The sequence below is a fragment of the Mrakia frigida genome (assembly GCF_051309035.1).
Source record: "Mrakia frigida strain ATCC 22029 unplaced genomic scaffold BDY24scaffold_3, whole genome shotgun sequence".
NCBI classification, from domain to species: domain Eukaryota; kingdom Fungi; phylum Basidiomycota; class Tremellomycetes; order Cystofilobasidiales; family Mrakiaceae; genus Mrakia; species Mrakia frigida.
The window spans coordinates 459667-475620 of record NW_027481278.1 but is presented as its reverse complement, the minus strand read 5'-3'; the positions used below and the strand labels follow the sequence as shown (position 1 = coordinate 475620).

Sequence of the window (15954 nt, the reverse complement as noted above, 5' to 3'; positions counted from 1 at the left end):
ACCTGGATTCTATAGAGCGAGAATGTCATCTTCATCTTCGGGTCTTGATCGATTTAGATCCCTCAGAAGAACGATCTCAGCAGCCAAGATCGACGGCGACTTTGAATGAGCTCGGAAGCTGTCCTCCATCAGCGGGTGACGTTTGGGCTTCCTTCCTTTGCTTCCCTCTCCCTCAACCCCCACCCCCCCCCCTCCCTCCCTCTCCAGCTATGCTTCCGAGCGGACCCAATCGACTACCTAGCAGTCCAGCTCAAGCTCTCAACGCTCGATTCGCTTCGTATGGCAGCAGCAGCAGCAACCATGGAGAAGCGTCGACTTCCGCCGCCCCTCCTCCTGCCTTCTTGGTTCAATCTCCTCTCCCCGTTACTCCTCAACAACAACCTACACGAAGACTACCACCGATCCCTCCTCATCAACATACGGATTCCCATCCTCCATTCTCCTACCACAACTACTTTTCCGACGAGCAACCTCCTCCTCCTCCTCCTCGACCTCCCGAGCCTTCTTCGTCTTCCTCCTCCTCCTTCTCCTCCACTCTCCCAGCTCCACCTCACCACCATGAGTATCAGAGGCAGTCCTCCTGGGAAGACGAGGAACGGGAGAGATCTGTTGCTTTGGCTCGTTCGATGGAGGAGATGCGACTGAGCGAGAACGAGGAGAGGGAGAGGAGGAGAGCTCAAAGGGAGAGGGAGGAGATCAAGCAGGCCGAGGAGGCGAGTTTGAGAGAGCATCTAAAGGGAAGGCAGAACCTGGCGAGTTGGGAGACTTGGGAGATTGGAAGAGGGAATGGAACTTACGATGGGTTGGGGAGCCCTTACTACCATACCGTGAGTTTGCGAGCGAAGGAAGGAGGACTCAGAGGACGAAGCTGACCGACCGACCGACCGAGCTGACGTTCCTCCCCACCTTCCTGCTGCTACAGCCTCCTCTCTCAGATCACAAATCTCCACCGCCAGATCCCTCGACTACTCGCCCTTCCCCTTCCACCTTCTTCAGCGACGAGTTCAGAATCCATGGCGAGATCATCGATAAACTCAAGCAATGGCAGGCTGGAAATCTCGCTTCCTCCCTCGAATGGTGGGAAGTCGTCCCGGCCGGAGTCAGAGATTCTCTGGAGAAGGAGGAAGTAGAGAGACAAGGGTTGATCTGGGAGATCTTCAGGAGCGAGCAGGAGTATGTTTTGAACCTTCAGGCTGGCCTCAACGTGAGTCCTCTCCCCCCCCAGCTTATCGCTCGACCTTTCCCTTTCCCTTTCGATCGAGAGCTGACCTTGCTTCTCGTTTCATCGACTCGTAGGGATTCTTTACACCACTTGCTACAGTAGGAGCAAACGTCATGGGTGAGCTGCGTCGTTCTCTCGTTCTTTTTCTGAGCTCGAAGCGAAGCGAAGCTCACCGCCTCCTCCTCCCTCCTTCCCCGTCGCGGCTGCCTTCTCTGGCGAGACAGCTCCCACGAAGATCCAACCTTTCCTCGACGAAGTCTTCCACAACATCAACTCTATCTTCCCGAAACGTACGCTGCTCTCTTCCGTAGATAACCCTCGAGACCTTCGAGCTTGGTTGGGCTGACTCACTCGATCCCCTCTTAGACTCCCGAATGGTCTACAGGCTTCAGGAACGTCAACTCGAGTCTCACCCGGTCATTCAATCGATATCGGACATTCTCATCGACTCGCTGTTTGATCTGCTCGTGGACTACGAACGCTATCTGAAGCAGTGAGTCGTCCCAACTCTTTCTGTTTCTCGCACGCGTCCGGACGAAGCTGGCTTTCGAAGCTCACGCTTCTTTTTCTTTTCCCTCAGCTATCCATACGCTGAAGCTCGTTTACGGAGAGAGATGTCCAAGAATCAACCTTTCCGTGATTTCGTGAACGTGAGCTCGATCTCTTTCTTGCTTCGTTTACGAGAGGACGCTCACGCTTGATCGCGTCTCTTTCTTTCCCCTTCCCTTCCCAGACCTGCTCTCGAGACCCCATCGTCGTTCGTAGCGCTCCTGTATCTCTATATGCTCCGACGAAATGACTGACTTGCCTCTTCGTTGTCTTCCGACTTCCACAGCGGAAACAAGATCTCGGTTCATTCCTCGTCTCTCCGCTGGGTCGTCTCTCCAAGCTCGGACTCGTCCTGCGTCGTCTTCGACAGATCACTCCTCCCGACCACGAGGACTACGAGCAGATCCCTGTGGTTCTTGATCAGATCGACACGATGTTGCGTTCCGTCCGTCAGTATAGCGAGCCTTCGTTTCCCCCCCCTGTTCGACGCGTCTTTTCCATTCCGCCCGCTAAATCTCCCGTTTCCTTTTTCTTCCCGTTATTCTTCCTTCCCACCCCATCAGAACCCGGAGTCGACGCCGCAACAGCCAAGGTGAAAGCCTGGCAGATCGGACAGAAGCTCCTCTTCCGTCGAGGCGAACGGATCGATCTCGACCTCGACTTGGGAGCCGAGGAACGAGCGATGCTTTTCGCTGGCAAGATCTACCGACGGAATCGAACGGAACGGGACTGGCAAGGATGGACGGATCTGTACATGTTCCTGTTCGATAACTATCTGGTCATCACGAGAGAGGAGACGAGACCTGGTGGGGATCCGAAGGAGGAGGAGGACAAGCGGTTTGCGGTCGTGAGCAGGGTGAGGAGTGTTGTTCTTTGCTCTTTCCCTCCGTACTCAGGGAAGCAATGTACTGACTCTTTCTTGGTCCCTGGTTTTTTGCAGCCGATACCTTTGGAGTTCTTGCAGCTCGTTGGGAAGGAGGACGACGAAGGAGAGAAGAGGAGGGACATGGTTGTGAGTTTTGAGCTTCTCGTTTCTATCTCTCTCCTCGTCCTGATCACTCCTTCCTCTCGCCAACAGCTCGACTATCAACGAACGAAGCCTATGAAGGTCTCAACGCTGCTGGAACCGATAACTCAGCCTGATGTTCGTCATCTCTCTCGTCCCCGTCCCGTCCTTTTCTCGAACTGAGTCCTTCTCTCCTTTTGTTCTTCGCATCTCAGCGGATCATCTACCCTTTTCACATCGAGCATCGAGCCTCAGGCAAAGGCTACTCCCTCTACGTCGACAGTCTCGCACTTCGGAAGGACTGGATCTCCAAGATCAAGGATCAACTGACGGTTCGACGGATCTCGAACGAGAACAACCAGGTCCAGCTCGCCTCCTCTCCCTCCCTTCATCTTCTTCAAAAGCCAAGCTGACTCTAGTTTTTCTGTTCTTCCCCTCGTTTGAATTCTCAGCTCTTCTCCATCCAAACCCTCGCCTACTTCCCTCCTCGTCGGACAGGGTCTCGTCCAGGATCGATCAAGCGACTGAGCGAAGGAGGAAACAACGACTCCCTCTTCCAAATGAGCTCGCTGGAATCGAGCTCGCCCCTCAATCTTCATCGGGCTTCAACCTCAGACCTTCCCTCGCCTACGTCGATGCCTCCTTCGAGCCCTCCTACACCATCAGCGGGATCTGGCTCCTCGAGGATTCTTTGTGGTGCCGTTTTCAGTGAGTCACTCTCTCCTTTTTCTCCTCCTTTCGTTAAAAAATCGCTGACTTGGATCTCTTTAATCTTCCTAGATCGAGACGGACGAGAATACGTGGTCGTGGGAGATACGGCTGGGATCTCGATTGGATTCCGAGACGACTCGCAATGTCCGTCCTTTCTCTCCGACTCCTCGGAGCTCTCTTGTCCACGTCTCTTTTTCGACTCGGAGTCTGATCCCCCAATCTCTTCCTTGACTCTACAGCTCATCGTCAGATCATCGAGTCGTCCTCCGTCACGGACCTGCACGTCCTCGAGCCGTTCGACCGCCTTCTCGTTCTCGCCACGGGGTCTCTCTACTCCTTCCCGCTCTCCGACCTTCTCCCTTCGGCGGAACCAGAGCGATGGGTCAAGGTTCGGAAGGAGTCCGGAGAGATCCTGAATGGTTGGGGAGAGACCGTTTCGTTGTTCAGGGTTGGATGTCGGGAAGGCGTCCTGCTCGTCGTCTACTCGAGCTACAATCGTCTGATCGCTCGTACGTCCTCTCAACTCTCCCACTTTTTTGTCTCTCCCTCCCAAGGCCCCCTCACGCTAAAAAAAACGTTGTGCTTTCGTCTCGTCCAGAATCCACTCTCCACGTCCTCGAACCCTTCTCCGTCGAACCTCCTCGGCAGCAGACGCGATCTCTCAACGGACTCCTCCATCGTCCTCCACCCTCCTCTTCCTCGAAGGCCTCCTACAAACCCTACGCTCAAGCTTTCGTCCCAGGCGTCATCCACAACATCAACTTCTTCAACAAGTGCCTCTACCTCCCAACCGACCGAGGTTTCGTGGTGCTCGACGTGCTCAAGTGAGGTCGAACCTCGTTCTCGTTCTCTCGTTCGAACTCCTCTCTTCTCGTCTTGGAGCTGATCGATCCCTCTCACCTTCCTTCCTCCTCCTCTCCAGTCTCTCGAAGAACATCTCCGTCCCCTCCTTCCCAGACAACTACGCTTCCAACACCGTTCTGGCTTCGCTCAAGACTCGGGTCTGTTCGACAAAGGGTCTCTTCATGCACCAGATCAACGCGAACGCGTTCCTTCTCGTTTACGAAGCCGGATGTCTGTGGATCGACCAAACCGGCAAGATCCTCAACAACGGCGTGAGTCCCAAAACCCCTCCCTTCCCGAACCCTCGTCGCCGTCTTCCTTTCCTCCCCTCCTCCCTCTGACGACTTCTCGTCCTCGTCCTCGTCTTCTTCTTCCACAGGCCTACGTCCAATGGGAAACGAAACCAGCTTCAGCAGCCGTTCGAGGTCGATACCTCATCCTCTTCGAGAAGGAAGGACGATTCCTCGAGATTCGAGACGTCTTCAACGGAGGTCGACTCGTCGAGGTCCTCGATGCGAAGGGTCTCAGGTTGATCGGAGACGATTCGAGTCGACCGGTGATGGGGACGATGAGAGGGAGGGAGAGGGAGACCTTGTTCCAGCTGGTCGAGACGGAAGTGCTGCCGATCACTCCTCAGATTCGGCAGCAGGGAGGGATGGACAGGATGAGTTCGTACCAGTTCTGAGGAGAGAGAGGGGAGGAGAAAAAGAAGGGGAGAGAGGAAGTCGCGTTCGTTGTTTTCGTTTTCGATCATCTTGGTTTTAGCTTACTGTACATGTTTTATTTTTACCCTTTGCTCTGAAGATGCCCCTATTTCTCTTTTCGCATACCATGTCGTTTTTCTTTTCAAGGAAGAGTTCGAGACGTGAGGGAGCCGTATCGACTCGAGCGGTCGGAGGACGGGAGGAGAAGGAGAATGGATGTTGGGTTCGAGCAGATGGGGTTCTAAATTTAACTGACATTATGATCGAATCGACCGATGATCATTTTTACTGACTTTTTTTTTTTAGTCTTCTTTTGGTGACTTTCAGGCTCGAAAGGAAAACGCGTCGTTGTTTGGGTCGCACAAGAACGAGGCTTGCTGGAGCGCACGGGAACGAAGTTGGCTAGAAGGAGGAAGAACCACAGGAGGAAGGGAAGGAAGTATGGGTTGGAGCAGCATCAAGAGAGCTTTGAGGGAGGAGGAGAGGATGGAGGAGAGGTGGGGACGAGGTCGACGGGAAAGGAAAGGGAAAGGGAACGACGGTCGGGCTTGACGAGTGCTAGATAAACTTTCCGATTTTGAGTTCTTGGAATAGGTTTGACGCGTGCTTTTTTAGTTTGTTCGATGTCGAAGAGCTGGACTCTCTAGCATGCAGCTGAAACGAGAAGGGAAGGAGAACCGACCCAAGGCTGAAAACACGTGCAGGGGAGAGAGAGGGTCAGCTCTTTTCGTTTCAACTTGATCCCTCTCCTTCCTTTCTTCCCTCAACCCCCTCCTTCCCTTCTCGTGAGTTTTTTTCTTCCCTTCTCTTCTCCTCCTCCCTCTTTCCCCCAGCAGTCAACCTCTCTCTGAGGGGAAGGCGTATGCTTTTCTTCTTCTCTTCATCAAGGACGATAAACACCATCAATATATGCAAAGGAAGTGCCGTCTGAATGATCTGCCCTTGCCTGCCCTCTCATCTGCAACACAGACGAGGGTGGGCTGAGGGTATCGCGACGAAACCTGGTTCTCTGATACTATACACACTCGTTCTCTCCTTCTCGTGCTCTCCCTATAGAAGAGGAACGGTGTGCTGACTCGTTCGTTTTCCTTCCGTCTTCGAAAACAGGTTCCCTTCCTTCGCCCTCGCAAAAGAGCTCATCCTTTGAAACTTCCTTCCTTTGGACCTGGTCTTCTCTCCACTCCTCTCTACCAGTGGAGTGTGCGAGAGAAGATCTTCTTGGCTTTCAGGTTAGTTCCTTTCATCCTCAACCCTCTTCTCCAGGAACGAGCTCGAAAAGCTTTCGCTTTCCCCTTCCTTCCCTTCCCTCGCCAATCCACCTCCTTCTCTCCCTCTTCGTCTCGTCTCCTTCCTTCGGGAAGGACTCGAGCAAGAGCTCAACATGATGACTTCAATTTTTATTTCTCTCCCCGTCCTATCGACCATGCCGAGACGACAGAGCTGGGAGGCTTCGCCGCCTCCCGCGGGGAGGAAGGAGAACTCGTTTTTCTTTCCGATCCATCACTTTTGGGGCTTGCCAGCCTCGTTTTGTCTGATTCATTTCTTCACCATCACCCTTCCTTCTTTGTTACCAACCTGCTGTAGACGAAGAGCATCTTTACTGACTCTCTTTCTCTTCTCCGTTTTCGTTGCGTTCTCCAAAGACAGACAGCTTCAAAACGATTCAGCCCTCGCCCTCCTCCTTCAAATCTGCTGAGCTCGTTCGTCTCCTTCCTTCCCTCTCTTCAGGTGAGCTTCCTCTTCCTCTCATTCACACTACCACCACCACCACCTTTCCAAAGATGCAACCAATGTAATTCCTACATAAACTTCGCAGTTTCCTCCCTACGTTCCTCTTGCCTGCAAGCTCGAGTCCATCCTCACGGAAGGCTACCCTACGCACTTCCTCTGGCTTAGGACTCTCTCCTCGTTGTCTCCCTCGATCGAAGATTGGTTTCGAACCCCTTCGTCGGTCGAGGGCCGCCTCGGTTCTTGCCTCTTTCGAGAGAAGAGGATCTTGATGGCGCGTGATGGGTTTGATGGGAGTCCTGTGGAGGGTCGTCCAGTTTGGACGACGGGTAGGAACGAATGAGGGTACATACTTCCTTGGATGTCTGAGACCTTACACCCATCGCCCACATCTTTTGTTCCTGTTGTGATTCGAGAGACGGAAGTGCTGACTTGTTTTTCTCTCGTCTCTCTTCGTTCGCGTCTTCAGCTCCCGCACCTTCTTTTTCTCGTCTCATTCAACTCTTCTCCGATGTCGTCAACTCCTCAAGACCAACCTATCTCGCTCCCACCCGGTCGAGGAAATCCTTCTTTCCTTCTTCGGCTCAGTGACGACGGTCGACTTCCTTTGGAAGACGACTCGACTTTGCTGAGCACTCTCCTCTTTACTCAGCTTTAGCTTCACTATCGTGTTTACTCTATACTTTATCGAATCCATGCCTATCTCTGAACTCAATCATCGAATCTGCGGCAAGCGATTTGAAACCCAGAACAAAAGAGAGCTGAAGCAAGTTGAAGCTCGCAGGTCGTCGAATCTCACGTCCCTCGTCGACGCGTGTTTTCCCTGCTCTTGAACTTCACCATCACGTTCCGCAAGAATGCTCAAGCCCGACCTAGAGCCTGTCAGGCCTCTCTGTCGTCTAATATCATCTCGCCGTCTTCCCAGCTCACGATCCCCTTGTAGGTTTCGAGAAGAAAAAAACAAAGGAGGCACAGCGTCACCAACGCTCAACCGCGACTTTCTCCGTCTTCCACCTCCTCTCTTGGCCAGGAGCAGCTTCTTCCTCGATGACATCACAGTCTGTACGGAATAAAGCTGCGTCCCGAAACGTCAGAAGTTCATTCTCCACCAACCACAACAACCAAACGAACCAACCAGCTCGTAAGTCTCGCTCGAGCTCGCTCGCTTTGCGTCCTCCTTCCCTCCTTCTGAGCTCGACCTCCCTCCCTCCCTTCTATCTCGTCGAGTTAACTCTCGATCCTTCTTCTCCTTCTCCCTGCCTTCCTTCAGTCCAATCCAGACCCTCTTAATCTTCCCGCGTCTTTCAAGAAATGGTCCACGCCCACACTCTCACCTCAACCTTCTTCCACCTAGCCTCTCTCGTCCTTCTCGTCCTCACCACCTTCTCAGCTCCCTTCATTTCCTCCATCTTCTTCCTCGAGCGAGCTCCAGGCTCAACTCGGTACGGAGCGTTTGGAACATGTCAGGGGCCGGGCGGGTGTTCAAAGGCCACGCTTGGTTGGGAGGGAGGAGACGAGTTTAGGATGTGGATGGTCAGGAGTTTGATTCTTTGGGGGATTGGTGAGTCTTCCATGCTATCTAGGTCTACGCTTGAAGGAGGATGGCACCTGGGGACGGGGAGGAAGGAAGGCAGCGAGCTCGAAACTGACCTCGAGACTTGTTTGGTTTTTGCGCCCTCGCAGCTGCTGCGTTCTCCCTCATCGCTTTCCTCCTCATCCTTCCTGCTTGGGTTCACCGCTTTGTTCATCCTAGTGAGTCTACCTCCCCTCCTTCCCATAGTCTTGGTCTTCTCGAGCTAAACTTCCCTCTCTGTTTCCCCGTCACAGGCGCTCACCACTTTGCGGCCGCGCTCACCCTTCTCACCTCGATGCTCGCCTTCGCGTTCAGCGCTGCCCTCTTCATTCAAGCTCGAAACAACTTCAGGGAGGAAGGATCAGAGTAAGTTGCTTCCCCTAGCGTCTTCGTTCTCTCTTCGTCCCTGTCCGAGGCTGAGCTGACTTTCTGCGACGCGTCTTTCTTCCCTCCCTCAGCGACGCCCAACTCGGCCCTGCTCTCTGGATCGGACTCGGAGGGTTCGTCGCTACTCTCATGATGTGCTGCGTCGGACCTCCCCGAGAAGATGGATCGTTCTACCGGTACAGGAAGGGAGGAGGAGGTGGAGTGAGGTACTAGACGCGGAGAAGAACGAAACGGACTCGACTGTGTCTTGCTGGCAGTTTTCATTACTCTATCTAGCATCGGAATAGCTTAACTTTTTCTTGGAATGAACTTGAACGTCTCTGCTGGAGACGAAGGAGACGAATCAGAACGAGTGTGGCTCCAGAACCGAATCGCTTTCTAACGAAGAGGAGAAAAGGTGAACACAACATCGTAGAATGATGAAGAAGGGTGGAGATGTAGAATGCGGTTAAGGTACGTATTCCCGATACAAAGTTGAAAGCTATAGTGTAAAGCGTGAGGCTCGAAACGTGAGATGAACGAGGGAAGCAAACGAGGACGCGTCGAGGAGGGGCAAGAAATGACAAACGAGAGAAGATTGCACGTAAGTATGGATGACATGGCGTAGCAAAGCAAGTGCAGATGGAATTCGCATATCGAGGGAGTACGAGAAGGCGAAGCGAACAACGCAAAGAGGAGAAAGAAAAAAGGAGGAAGGCGAGAGGAGGAAGCTCGTCGAGTCTATTAGTGCCCACTCCTCGACGAAGGGACCAACGAAGCTCTCCTCTCTCCAGGTTGACCTCGACTAGCCAGAGAGTCAACGCTGCCTCTGTTTTGGAGACTCTGGGCGGAGTTGGCGATTGAATTGTCGACTCGGTAGATTTTGACGGTTCCGTGCACTGAGACAGACGAACGAGAAAGAGAACCAGCTCATCAGTTCTCGACAAAGCTCAAGAGAAGAACGGATTACGAAGACTCACTGGTAGCAATGGCCAAGATCGGTAAGCTCGCGTAGGTCTCCATCGAGTCGAAGGTCCCAGCCGTATCGAGAGCCGGCAGGGGATCCGTCTCCGATCTCGGTGAGAGCGTTCCGATCGAGAGAGTGGTCGATCTTGAGAGGGTAGGGTTGAGGGAGACTCTGGTCGGAGCGGCGGAGAGGTTGATAACGGGAGGGAAGTAGGACGAGGGACCTTGAGAGGCGTAGATCTCGTCGCCGGAGGAAGCGAGGAGGAGTCGAGCGTTCATGGGTGCGAGGACAGCGCAAGAGACGACGGAGGGGTCGGCTGTGGAAGAAGAAGGCAAGAGAGGAGAGAGGGAGAGGAGTCAGGAAGGGAGAAAGACGAAGAAGAAAGAGAGAGAGGGGAAAGACACGGCGACGCACCTTCGAACTGCTGGTATCGAGCTTCCTCTCGATCCTTCACGTCCCAATCTGTTCCCCAAAGGTACACGTGTCCATCTTCACTCCCACATATCTTTCAAAAGCAACGAGCATGCCCAAACAAGGTCAGCTTGAGTCATCTCCGAGCCTCGACCAGAAGAAGCGACAGATCGAACTCACGATCCACCTCCCGTCGTCTCCGATGGTAGCTCCGATCTGACTACTCTCGTTCTCGTGCCCTTTGAACTTCATCTCGAGAGCCGAGTCGTTGAGTCGGTAGAGTCGAACTCGAGAATCGTTGGACGTGATGAGGACGCGTTCGTCCTTTCCAGAAGTCGAAGCGGCGAGGAATTGGATGTTCTGAGGTGAAAGAAGAGAAACAAAGACAGCGAACGAGAGGTTAAAAGCAAGTCAGCTCTAATCTGGAGGGACAAAAGTCAGGAGGAACGAAGAGGAAGGGAGAACGAGGAGGACGAACGGTGATCTTCTTCCCCTTCGAGTTCTTCCCTCGAGTGCTTCGGACTTTGATGGATCGAAGGTAGGCCCTGAGAATGAGGAAGCGATCGGTGAGAGACAGGCGGGAGTCAGCAAAGGAGATTCGAGACGAAAAAGGAAAGGAACGTCGACGAGCCGAGGCGAGCTCGGGAGGGAGACGAAACTCACAAGCTGTCGGTCAAGAAGTAAACTTTCCCAGTAAAAGTGCCAGCAGCAGCCGTTTTCCCATCGACAGAGAAAGCAACGGCAGTAATCATCTGCAGAGAGGGAGAGTCAGGATGCGTCTCGAGTCGAAGTCGAGCGAGGGGAGAGAAGGAAGCAAGAAAGGAAACAAACCTCTGGGACCTCAACGACATGCCGGACTTTCTTCTCGACGATCTGCATTCGCACAAGCAAGCAAAAAAGGACTCGAGGTCAGCAAAACGTCGAGGAAGAAGACGAAGCAAGACGCGTCTCGTTTCGAAGGAACGTTGACCAAACTCGAAACTCACCGACCAGATCCGAACCTTGAAGTCGCATCCTCCAGAAAGGAAAAACCTATCATCTCTCGGATGGAAAGTAACGGAGGTGACGAAGTCGGGGTGCTGTTGAGGGAGCGACGAACGAATGAAAGGAAAGAGCAGTCAGTCTCAATCTCCTCGAACGCGTCTCGATCAACGAAAGGGAAGAGCCAAACTCACCTGGAAGACAGTCAAGCAGTTCTCCCTTGAAGTATGCCACAGTCGAACAGTCTGCAATAAAAGCAGACGCAGAGTCAGCGATCCAAAACGCAAACTCGAAACGCGTCCTCTGCTTCGCCCCCTCCTCCTCAAACCCTCCAGAAACTCACCTTATCCATACTACTCGTCAACAAGAACCCATTCTTACTCCAGCTCAAACTCAACACCCCATCCTTATGCCCTTCCCAAACTCGAAACGGTGTTTCCTCCACCACGTTCGCTGCATTCCCTCCGTTCTGACCTGCTCCAGCCCCAGTCGATATGTTCGTGACTGATTCTTCGGGGACGACGTCGGAAGAGAGGGTGCGGTAGATTCGAACGATGGCATCTTGGCCTGCTGTTGCTAGGTATCTGTGACGGAGGAAGAGGGGAGAGCGGGAACGAGAATCGGAAGAGGAGAGCGGGAGTCAGTTTCTCGTGCGACGGACGCCGAAGAGGCTCACATGGACAGAAGGGAACAAATGCGAGACTTACCTGCCATCCAAACTCCAAGCCAAGCACCACAAAGCCTTCCCCTTCCCCTTAACACCAGCTCCCGTCGCCTCCTTCGTCCCACTCCCACCCTCGCTCAATGAAGAAGTCTTCTTCCTCATGCTCGACGTCGTCGGGCTCGGAGGCATCGCGTCAGGTCTCGCCCCTCCATCCTTTGCGTTCAGCGTGGTCGGACTGGTAACCACGGTCGAAGCAGCCGTCGACGAGGAATCTGTTCTCGAGAGTCGAAGAGGGCGGAGGAAGGAGGAGGAGCGTTTGGCCGGCGTCGAGGTTTTGAGCGAGGAGGTTGGTTTGGTTGGTGAAGAAGGGGGAGAGAGGGTTGTAGTGGGTGAGGGAGCTGGGGAGGGAGAGGGAGGGAGGGAGAGGGGAGAGTCGGTTCGAGGGATGGCCGGGAACTGAAGGGAGGAGTCTGTTTGGATGGAAGGTGGGGGAGGGGAAGTGCTTTGGCTGTGTCGATGATTCTGTTTCCGAGGTGAAGACGAGGATTGAGAGATAGCCGAAGAGGTGGAAGGAGGAGGAGGAGGAGTCGGCCACGCGTTGGTGTCGATCGTCTGGGCGAGGAACACCTTTCCTAGCGCGTTGTTTCCCTTCTTGACTCCCTTCGAATGAACCTTGACGTATTTCCTCTTGGGAACACTCGTTTTGGTAGTGTTGCCGCCGTTGGTGGTGGAGGAAGCGAAGGACATGGCTCTGGTTGAAGGACGACGCGTCGAGGTCGAGTCGGTAGGTTGGATGGTTGAAGCGAGGGAGGTGGAAGATTGAAGGTTTGGGTTCGAAGAAGAGGAGGACGAGGAAGGTTGGAGAGAATTCATGACCCGTTTGAGCATTGAGGATTTACTGGGGAGGAAGAGGGGAAAGGGTTGGGGAGGAAAGGGAAACGAAATCAGCTCTCCGTCGCTTCGTTTCTTCGAGAGCTGAGAAGACTGCTAACCGTTGTTTCCCCTCCCTCACTCCCTTCACGTCCATCTCTCCAGCTCTCGAGCTCATCACAGGCGCACTAGCCGTCGAACCTCTCCTCCCCTTCTCGGGAACCTCCAAGAAAACCGACTTCCTCCTCACTCCCAACTCTCCCCTCGTTTCTCCCACCTTCTCCTGCTCCCCATCAGCTCCCAAACCCAAGTTCAACTCCTCCCTCGCATCCTCCAAATCCCTTCTGGAAGTCGTCGTCGTCCCGTCGCCGTACTCCTCTCCTCGTTCGAAATCTCGGAGATCCCTCGACTTGCGTCGATGAGGTTCAGGTCGACTGTCGTCGTCTCCTTCGTGAACGCTTGAAGGTGGGGAGGGAGCTGGGGAAGAGTGATCTCGAAGAGTGGAGGAAGGGGCTGAGTAGAAGGAGGTTGAGGGAGCGTCGAGGCTGAGGAGAGAGGATTGATAGGAGAGCTGCTGTTGAGAAGAGGTCGGGACGGCGAGGTTCGAGTTGGACGGGGTGGTTGGAGGATGAGGAGTTGGTTTAGGAACTGAAACGAAGAAAGCCGAATTCAGTCAGTTGGTAAGCTCGTAGAAGAGTCAACAGGGGTGAAAGATCGAGGGCTCTCGAGGGCAGGAGGAGGTGAGGAAAGGACGGAGCTCGACCAAACGGGTCATGCTGCCCGTCTTCTCCTCTGTCAAACAAGCTGCTGCCAAAAGCGAAAAGTGGGACGACTATTGGGTTCCCAGCTCGAGAGCCTTCCTTCACATCACCCCTTCTGAAAATCTTCGCTCTCGAAAGCAAGCCTTCGAGAGCAAGAAACATTGAAAGGATGACGGCCCACTTCGTCCGTCCTCCGCGAGCTCCTCCCTCTTGCCCTCCCTTCCCTTCGTTCAGCCCAGCTCGTTTGGACTCACGATCTTCGACCCTCAGATCTCCTTCCTGACCAGGACGCTTGACTTCTTCCCTGACTTGACTTGCTCCTCCGAATCCCCACTTGAATCCCGACGACGAAGGAGGGAAGGTCGTTGTCGAGGTTGAGGCGAGAGAGTTCAGGATTGAAGTTGGAATCGAAGGGAGACTGAAGATGTCGCTGAACCACGAGGAAGCTGAGCCCGTAGGACCTGAGTCGGAGACGTTGTGAAAGATCATGCTGAAAGAAGAGAACTAGAGAGGTCAGCCTTTGTTGGGACAAGAACGAGAAGAAGGAGAGAGGTCGACGTCGTCCTCTCTTCGTTCCTCTCACACGAGCCAGCTCCTCCCTTCCCCCCAAGAAACCCTATAGAACGAGAGACTCACCCCTTCTTCTCCTCCTCCGTAGCCTCCCTAGCATGATGTATCCCATTCCCAACGTGCTGCGTCTCAACCTCTTCCTCCCCTTCAGTCGCTCCTCCTTCCTCCTCCTCGTGAGCTTGCTCGTCTCGTTCCTCCTTCCCTTCACCGCTACCGCTACCGCTGCTGCTAGACCACCATCCTCCGAACGATCCGAACCGAGAGGCCGGCGGTGTAGAAAGGGTGGATTGGTCGGAGGAAGAAGTCGTCGTCTCCATGCTCGTTCGAAAAGAAGATTTCGATGATGAGTGTTGAGGGGAAGAAGGGAGGGAGACGCAGGAGGGCGGAGCCGGAAAACAAAGTAGAAGTTTGGTGTGAGACGGATCCGAATCAGGGCCCGGATGAAGAAAAAAAAAAGCGGGTATAGGACAGTGTTGGGTACGGAAGGTCTCGGAGATATAGCGTTGAGTTTGGTTTGCGCAGAGCATTCTCGATCTCCTCGCTCGATCTCGCGTCGTCTCTTCCTCCTTCTTTTTCTGCAATGATTTTCGCGACAAGAATCGAAGAAAACACAGAGAGCAACTCATGAGTGATCTATCTCTTCTTGTAAACACAAGCCTTCAAGACCTCCTCTCCCTTCTTGACGACATCCTCCCACGAGAGGGAGCCGTCCTCGTCCCACGTAGGCTCGCCTTGTCGGACGAAGGACAGCATCATGAAGTGCGTGTTGGAGTCGTCCTGAAAGAGGTCGAAGAGGGAAAACGAAGAGGGTACGAAGTCAGTTTGGGATTTCAATAGAAGGAGGGATAGAATGGGAAGCGAGAGGGTGAAAAGACGAGACCAGACTGACCTTCTTCTTCAGCGTGAATCCGAGAGAAACAACCATAGCGATGAAAGCTTCGACGGAAGGCATTCGAGAGGTGATCTCGGCGACTTCGAAGATTCCTCTGCAGAAAGAAAAGACGAGAAGAGAAGCGGAAGTCAGGCCTCGATCTCGACGCGTCTCTTCCTCTCCCTCTCCCTTTCCGTCTCTCCCTCCTCCAATCCCGGACCAAAGAAGACGGACTCACCCCTCCTTAACAACTCTGGCCACCTCCCTAACCCCACCAATCCAGTTCCTCCCCATCAAACTCAAGCAGCAAACCGCCGCGTCCACGATCTGACTTCCTCCAGCTCCTCCAGGCAACGGAATCGACTGACAGAAATCCGCCTCCGTCACCCACTCGTCACCCACGAGATCGTAACTGAGCACCTTGTATCCCTGAGGGACGAGGGTCTTGGCGAGCTCGGCGTCTCCGCATCCGAGGTCGATGATGAGGGAGGATTCAGGGAGGGAGGAGGAGAGGGAGGTGAGGAGGAGGGAGAGAGGCGATTGAGGCCAGGAGTGGGATTGATGACGGAAACCGGTGTGGTACTAGGTGGAGGAAGAGGAGAAGAGTGTTAGGACGGGAAGGAGCGGAACGAGGGAAGAGAGGAACCGTACATCAGCAAAGATCGAAGGATCCGCTTTCATCATCTCGAGAGCCGAAGTCGAGGAGGTAGTGTAGAGCTGTTCGTTGATCCATCTGTGCCCCGAGTACAGAGATAAGAGTCAGCTCGGCTCTGGATCGACGAGACGAGGAAAGGAAGCTGAACTGACCTGAATCTCGCACCCTCCAACCGACCCTTCATCTTCGCCTGCATGGGCGTCAACCCAGCCTCAAGCAACTCCTTCCTGGCAGGCAGATCCTCGTCCATAGCCATCACGACCGTGTTTTCCTCCGCCGAAGGGGTAGGAGCAGATTTGGGAGCGGGAGGAGCAGCAGCGGCGGCTTTGGGAGTAGGAGCAGCCTTGGGAGCAGCAGGAGCAGCGACGACGGGAGCGACGAGACCTCCTCCTCCAGCAGCAGCGAGAGCGAGAGCGGCAGCCTTCTCCTTCCTCTGATCCCTCTTGTTCTTCTTCTTGGGAGGTTCCTCTCCTGGGGCGTAGACGATAGGAGGGACAGCGGG

The 15954-nt window shown here is 54.1% G+C and overlaps 4 protein-coding genes across 4 annotated transcripts; 2 read left to right on the top strand and 2 right to left on the bottom strand.

The window, feature by feature from the left end:
- Positions 1 to 472: 472 nt before the first annotated feature.
- Positions 473 to 5176, top strand: BDY24DRAFT_376748 (uncharacterized protein). The gene is made up of 18 exons (XM_076638694.1): positions 473 to 827; positions 923 to 1204; positions 1297 to 1339; positions 1447 to 1512; positions 1589 to 1715; positions 1803 to 1872; positions 1956 to 1979; positions 2058 to 2220; positions 2335 to 2627; positions 2712 to 2783; positions 2850 to 2915; positions 2993 to 3139; positions 3230 to 3485; positions 3558 to 3632; positions 3728 to 3997; positions 4087 to 4312; positions 4411 to 4603; positions 4711 to 5176. The coding sequence occupies exons 1-18, from the start codon at positions 627 to 629 to the stop codon at positions 5014 to 5016; spliced, it is 2880 nt and encodes a 959-aa protein (XP_076500286.1). The 5' UTR covers positions 473 to 626; the 3' UTR covers positions 5017 to 5176.
- Positions 5177 to 8074: 2898 nt separating this feature from the next.
- BDY24DRAFT_411879 (uncharacterized protein) lies at positions 8075 to 8936 on the top strand (the record flags this gene model as incomplete). Its single annotated transcript, XM_076642984.1, has 4 exons — positions 8075 to 8324; positions 8447 to 8515; positions 8591 to 8702; positions 8795 to 8936. The coding sequence occupies 4 exons, from the start codon at positions 8075 to 8077 to the stop codon at positions 8934 to 8936; spliced, it is 573 nt and encodes a 190-aa protein (XP_076500285.1).
- Positions 8937 to 9114: 178 nt separating this feature from the next.
- Positions 9115 to 12740, bottom strand: BDY24DRAFT_376740 (WD40 repeat domain-containing protein). The gene is made up of 11 exons (XM_076638693.1): positions 11769 to 12740; positions 11405 to 11645; positions 11256 to 11306; positions 11067 to 11159; positions 10912 to 10953; positions 10744 to 10832; positions 10559 to 10625; positions 10261 to 10440; positions 10084 to 10174; positions 9683 to 9985; positions 9115 to 9601 (listed from the first exon to the last, which is right to left on the bottom strand). The coding sequence occupies exons 1-11, from the start codon at positions 12611 to 12613 to the stop codon at positions 9447 to 9449; spliced, it is 2157 nt and encodes a 718-aa protein (XP_076500284.1). The 5' UTR covers positions 12614 to 12740; the 3' UTR covers positions 9115 to 9446.
- A 1819-nt stretch (positions 12741 to 14559) lies between these two features.
- RRP8 (25S rRNA (adenine645-N1)-methyltransferase) lies at positions 14560 to 15702 on the bottom strand (the record flags this gene model as incomplete). Its single annotated transcript, XM_076637225.1, has 5 exons — positions 14560 to 14703; positions 14816 to 14912; positions 15036 to 15379; positions 15449 to 15530; positions 15605 to 15702. The coding sequence occupies 5 exons, from the start codon at positions 15700 to 15702 to the stop codon at positions 14560 to 14562; spliced, it is 765 nt and encodes a 254-aa protein (XP_076500283.1).
- Positions 15703 to 15954: the final 252 nt, after the last annotated feature.

What these genes read in the sequence shown, in the direction of transcription:
- BDY24DRAFT_376748 (XM_076638694.1), top strand. Translation starts at nt 627, where the DNA reads ATGGAGGAGATGCGACTGAGCGAGAACGAGGAGAGGGAGAGGAGGAGA. An exon ending in CAACTCTATCTTCCCGAAAC is followed by an intron (nt 1,513 to 1,588) that starts GTACGCTGCTCT and finishes ATCCCCTCTTAG; the next exon opens with ACTCCCGAATGGTCTACAGG. An exon ending in GCAAGATCCTCAACAACGGC is followed by an intron (nt 4,604 to 4,710) that starts GTGAGTCCCAAA and finishes CTTCTTCCACAG; the next exon opens with GCCTACGTCCAATGGGAAAC.
- BDY24DRAFT_376740 (XM_076638693.1), bottom strand. Translation starts at nt 12,613, where the DNA reads ATGCTCAAACGGGTCATGAATTCTCTCCAACCTTCCTCGTCCTCCTCT. An exon ending in TCAAGGTTCGGATCTGGTCG is followed by an intron (nt 10,954 to 11,066) that starts GTGAGTTTCGAG and finishes GTGCGAATGCAG; the next exon opens with ATCGTCGAGAAGAAAGTCCG. An exon ending in CGAAGGGGAAGAAGATCACC is followed by an intron (nt 10,441 to 10,558) that starts GTTCGTCCTCCT and finishes CTTTCACCTCAG; the next exon opens with AACATCCAATTCCTCGCCGC.